Raw genomic sequence first — 5,592 nt, forward strand, 5'->3', positions numbered from 1 at the left:
GATGAGAGGGAAGCTTAGGCGGCCACGGAAGAAACGACGGTGGCTGGTAGGCTCCAATGGAGGGAACGCCGGAACTGGGGAAAGAGTTTCCCGCCGCCGCCCACCACTAGCGAGACAGCGGTTCGTGGGCCGTCTTGTATGGTCTAATGGGCTTCGGCATCAGCTCGTTCGGCCCTTGATCTTGTGATACGGCCCGTTATTACGCTTGACCGGAGGAGCGATACAGAATACACGAGACACGATAGCGTCGTGCAGGATGTATTAAATATACGTTTGTGGAACAAAAAATTTTAAAAAACTTGATAGAAGTATTTAGCAAAAGTATAAAAGGTTGGTACCGTGAGCAGTAGAAACATGAGCTCTCAGTTTTTTTTTCTCAGAAAATTTGAGGTTAGCGACACAGGTCCAAAGCTTGAGGCAGCGTGCTGCAAACCTTGAGATTTGTATATGAAGCTCAGAGAAAACCTGAACTCTTTAGACCGACAAACAAATCAAACTGGTGCTGGAATCAGCAAAGAACAAGTATTGAAGCGGATACAGGTGCATATTTGAGCACAGAGAAACATATTAATCAATTCGAGGATCATTTTTAAGCATGCTGTTAAGGTTAAGAGCATCTGAAACTTCTTTTGCAAGGAAGTGACAGAAATTAGAGGCCCAGTACGGCTGCATCTGAAACTAAATCTAGCATCCAAAAAACCCCCAGTACGCTGAGAAGATCCCCACTACTCATACATTCAAAACCCCAGTACGGCTGGCTGCATCAGAAACTAAACCTAGCATCCGAAAATTGCTTCAAATTCCACGCCAAGTGTCACAATTTGCCATCCTTGCATCCTGCATCGGAAAGGCAACTAAATGAGCCATGGGAAGCAGCACAGGCAGTAGATGGTAAATGAGGAAATCAGCTTACATGGACCATTAGGAAGGATGAAGTGTTCTTTCTAAAGATCGTCCTTTGGCTCCACGGCTGTGGTGCCTATAAAGACATGAGAATTTTGGTCAGTGTAAGTATGCGACTGGATGAAACAAAGAGACATGCAAAGAGCAGGTCATACCAGCAGTTTTCAGCCAATTCTGAACACAGACAAGCCGCTCAACCCAGTATTTGTAACCTGACTCGGTTATTGCCATTCTTGCAGTCCTTGTTGCTTCCTTGCAGTCAGTACTGCACGGTAGTGCCAATATATCACGTGCCATTTGAGAGATTGTAGGGTAGGTCAGGTGATGTTCCTTCCACCATTGGAGAACACTCGACTCACCTGTTGTCAGACATGGCTCTTGCAAGTACTGATCGAATTCAGACAACGGCCGCGCACCGTATGGATATTTAGAATGAAAGTAATACTCCATCAGCATATCTCCATCCACAACAGCTTCCTTGCTAGTTTTAGCCCCAGAAGCGCTGTTAGGGTCTTCCTTCAGATTTGAATACTCATTGAAGAGGCTGGCCAATGTATCATGCACTTGTTGAAGATAATCTTTTCTGTCATCATCGAAAGCGTTAAAATCAAGGTGGGACATGATGTGTTTCAGACGGTAATTAGGATCCATGACCATAGGCATAAAAAAATGCATGAAACATACGGTCCAGCATTCCATGAACTTCCTTTTCATCTTCTCCCGCACTTTGGAAAATGCTTCTTCTTCCCTGGAGTGCCTGTACCTATCAGCTTCGTGCACCTCTTTCTTCACAACCCACAACTTGTCAAAGAAATTAGTTGGACTAGGAAAATTGCGCATGAAGTCCATGTGTTTATGAAAATCTTGCGACATCTTGCAAATTTTCTCTGCATGTATCCAATCTTCTTTTGACAGACGATAGCTGCAGTTAGAATACTGTACTACTGAAGGAGTGGAGCCCATTGCATACTTGGAAAACTTTGCCGACTTTTCCATGTATGTGTCAAGCTCATCCAACCCCACCTGAATAACCTGATCAAGTAAATGAGTTGCATAGCGTACCACAAACAAGCTATGGTTTGCAGCAAGTTTATTCCATTTCTGGAGACTGGTTTTGACTTCCGAAGCCACTGTATCATCAATGAATGCATCATCAAGTATAATACTGAAAACCTTGCCTCCAAGATGCCATTCTTCAATAGCCACGAATATGACATTGCTCAATTCTTTTGCATTGCAAGAGGGATCCACATGGCGAAATCTAATGATCTTTTGTTGCTGCTTCCATTCATCATCGATGTAGTGAACACTCAAGCACAAGAATGCCAAGCATGGGTTATAGTGCCACACGTAAGCACTCAAGCAGACGCGGCTGCGCAAGGTTACTAACTTCTCCTTGAGCTTGGACTCTTCTTCCTCAAATGACTTCCAAGAGTGCACATTCAGATCTATGAAGGATGGAATCTTGACCGTGGGATTCAAGTAAGCAACTAGTTTCTTGAATCTATCTAGTTCCATCATGGTTGGGTGGTGTCCGTACATAGACGATACCCTGATAATTTCTTCACGAGAATAATTATGTTTAACCTCCTGATTCTTCCAATTAGCGCCAGTAGGGATGACCTGCTCAGATAACGCAATTTCCTTATGAGACTGAATCTCTGTATTCTTGTCAGCAGAAATACTATGTGAAGCAGGATTCTTCTGATCAGGCACCACAAATTCGTCATGAGACCCATTATGATCAACCTCCTGGTACTTGAAATTTGAGTCACTGGGGCAAGTGCCAGGCAAGACAAGCCTCTCCTCAGGGGAGGCATCTGTTATACCTAAGCATTTCTTTTGGCTGGATGGCAAGAAAGGTAGCTTCTGCTGCTTTGGGTCTGGCAAGGATGTGTGCTCATGGTGCCTTGACCTCTTCTGAGTCCTGGTGCTGCAATTGGCCTGGTGCCGTAGCAGGCTGCCAGTGCCATTGGCGCCGATGCACTTCAAAACCTGGTGGCAATGCTTGCACTCAGCCCTTGCCAACTTCCCGTCAACAAAGCAAGGCACGAAGGTGTCCCACACCTTCGATCGGAGCTTTTTATTCAACTTTGTGTCTGAGTAGAGTGGGCTGGGGTTACTGTCCGTGCTCTCCTCTTGTTCATTTATGCCTTTGTTGGCATTCTCATGCACACCTTCCATCCCTAGACACAAGAGGCACACATTAAGAATATGGAATAAATTTAGCAATGTCATGAGGCTATTTCAGCATGCCTTGATGCAACCATAAATTTTGATTTAGATCGTTGCTTTGGATATATTCGCCAAGAATGGATGGAGAAGCGGTAACAGACTTTGCTTTTGAATTTTTCATGCTCTATGTGTACTCGTTTCTCTATTTTTTGTGTTCAGCTTCTAGGCTTGTAAGAACAGTGAGAGGCCGGAAACTATTTCCTTCATCTGAAAAAACCAATAACTTTTGATTTGATACAGCAGACGATTTTCGTATAATAGATAGAAAAGGCTAAGAGAACAAATTTTATTTTGAGAGGTTAACTGAAAATGGCGCGGAAGTTGGATATGGAGCCACTTATGCAGTTATGCAAAGCTATGTTGCTATTTGAACAATTTCTTAATATAATTGAATAAATTTGTATTTGGGAGTTTAACCTAACTGTTCTTTATTCGTGAATAATTGAAAACACCTAATGAATGGAAGATTAAATGGGTATCTTTGGCATTTGAACAATCGACTAAGCGAACTAGACATATAACATTTTAGGGAATAAAGATAACGTAGCAGACTGACAGAAATTATCAGATCACGCTGCTGCGCTCTTATTGAGCGAGGCCGATTCATACACTTGCTTTTCAAAATAGACGGACAATCTAATCAGACGATGAAGAGATCTACAGTAAAAAAAACCTAGTAGCAGTGATTCCACCCAAAACCATGAACGAATAGAGAAAGTGCATACCTATCTTTACAATACCACGGCAGGAGAGAGGCACCAATCGGGCGAGACGGATCAGTAAAGCTGCATCATTTCGCCTTGGGGCGGTGGGGATAGGAATTACGAGAGACGAGAGGGAGGGGAGGCTTAGCTGCTTACTTGCTTAGGTCGCGGAAGAAATGAGGCTGGCTTCAATTGAGGGGAATGGCGGCAATGGGGAAATGCTTTCCCGCCGCCGCCGCTAGAAGCGCCGCCGCGCACCCGAGGGGCAGCGCTTCGTGGGCCGTTTCGTGTTGTCTATTGGGCTCCTGTGGGTGCAGCAGCTCGTTCATACGTAGCTTTGCAACGTACACACACCCAATACACACTACCCTCACGCGGTCGCGCAAGTGCTTCTACCACGTTTACAAATAAACTGTTGAAAGCACTCGCGATGCACATTATACTTTGTGTTAACAAACATTTTTATGGGTATTTGTAAAGGAAAAACCGTTTTAGTAATGATGGCATATTTTAACTGTAATAGCTAAAAAACTATACAAACCTAGAACCATAATTTTAGTGTGCTGGTGAGAACATGAGGGTAGGACTCACCATCCCTAAGGGATCGAATTATGGTATTCACAATTTATGCAAGCGCGAGTTCCTTCTACGATATAATCAAAAGAAAGAGGACTAATACATAAACCGCAATTGAGCCAAAGTAAAAGACCTGTACAATTTGATGGAGAAACATTATTGAACTTAAAATATCTATGTCTGATAGCTTGAGGATTCTTATCTGAGAAGACCGTTCTGTGAGAATCCTGAAATATGTCATAAATATAGAAAATTCTGATCGCCAAGGAATTAACGCCGAAATTGACCTTTATGCCTGAATGTATCCCAAAGGATATGTTTCCTTCCATAGAACTATGGATGTGCACCTTCAACAGCTACTTCGATGAAAGATAAAGATTATAGAGGATCGATATCACAAAGAGAACATGCTGCCGCATGGCACAAAGTGATAAAAGGAGGACTTCAGTTTAAATTTGAACTTTATGAGCAAATCATATATCATTTAGTTCAAAACTGTTCAGGCTGGGGGCATATAACATACTGTAGAAGTAAAGTATAATTATTTGTTTTAACATCATAGTAAAGCATATAACATATATTATTTAGTTCAAAATTGTTCATAAAAAAAGTATAATTGGCAACCAGCCAATTTCAAATTAATCATATTATACCTGAAATATTTGTTTTAACATCGTAGGAAGTTGAAGATAAGGAACAGTAATCTCATACGAAACATTTTGGAACATGGACTATTACCGCAACAGAACACATTTTTTTTGTACAGGCATTATGTCAAACACATGGTGTGCAGCCGAGCAATATAATCAGCCGATCGAGCAACACGACCAGGAACTGTATGGTTCGTTGCCTCCGTTGACGGCGTCTTGCTCAGGCAGGAGCGCCAATACGAGGAGGCTGCCGTGAGAAATTGACAGCCAGCCAGGCAGCACAGATTAATAGCGACAGCAGCTGGATGGACGACCCGATTGAAAAGAAGCACGGGAATTGGACGGTGACAAATTAATAGCGACGTGGCCCAATGAGATCCAAGAGCTTGACTCAGGTTTCGTAATATAGAGATTTTTTGACAGATGAATCCCCCGATTCTAGAAGTGGTGAGAAAAGCCAGACTAGCAGCGTTCGTGCTGCTTAGGCTAGGTGCCATATAATTTGTTTACAGAAATCGAAACAT

At 42.8% G+C, this 5,592-nt stretch overlaps 1 protein-coding gene across 1 annotated transcript; it reads right to left on the reverse strand.

Moving 5' to 3' along the window:
* Nucleotides 1-508: 508 nt before the first annotated feature.
* On the reverse strand, nt 509-4,080 carry LOC101786010 (zinc finger BED domain-containing protein RICESLEEPER 1). Its single transcript, XM_022824096.1, has 4 exons — nt 3,864-4,080; nt 1,059-3,089; nt 914-979; nt 509-837 (listed from the first exon to the last, which is right to left on the reverse strand). Exons 2-3 carry the CDS (start codon nt 3,085-3,087, stop codon nt 945-947), a joined length of 2,064 nt encoding a protein of 687 aa, XP_022679831.1. The 5' UTR covers nt 3,088-3,089; nt 3,864-4,080; the 3' UTR covers nt 509-837; nt 914-944.
* Nucleotides 4,081-5,592: the final 1,512 nt, after the last annotated feature.

This window comes from Setaria italica, chromosome II (assembly GCF_000263155.2).
Source record: "Setaria italica strain Yugu1 chromosome II, Setaria_italica_v2.0, whole genome shotgun sequence".
Classification (NCBI taxonomy): domain Eukaryota; kingdom Viridiplantae; phylum Streptophyta; class Magnoliopsida; order Poales; family Poaceae; genus Setaria; species Setaria italica.

Excerpts from the sequence above, each read along its gene's own strand:
- LOC101786010 (XM_022824096.1), bottom strand. The coding sequence starts at position 3,087 with ATGGAAGGTGTGCATGAGAATGCCAACAAAGGCATAAATGAACAAGAG. Across the intron at positions 980-1,058 it reads GAATTGGCTGAAAACTGCTG|GCACCACAGCCGTGGAGCCA; the intron begins GTATGACCTGCT and ends ATGTCTTTATAG.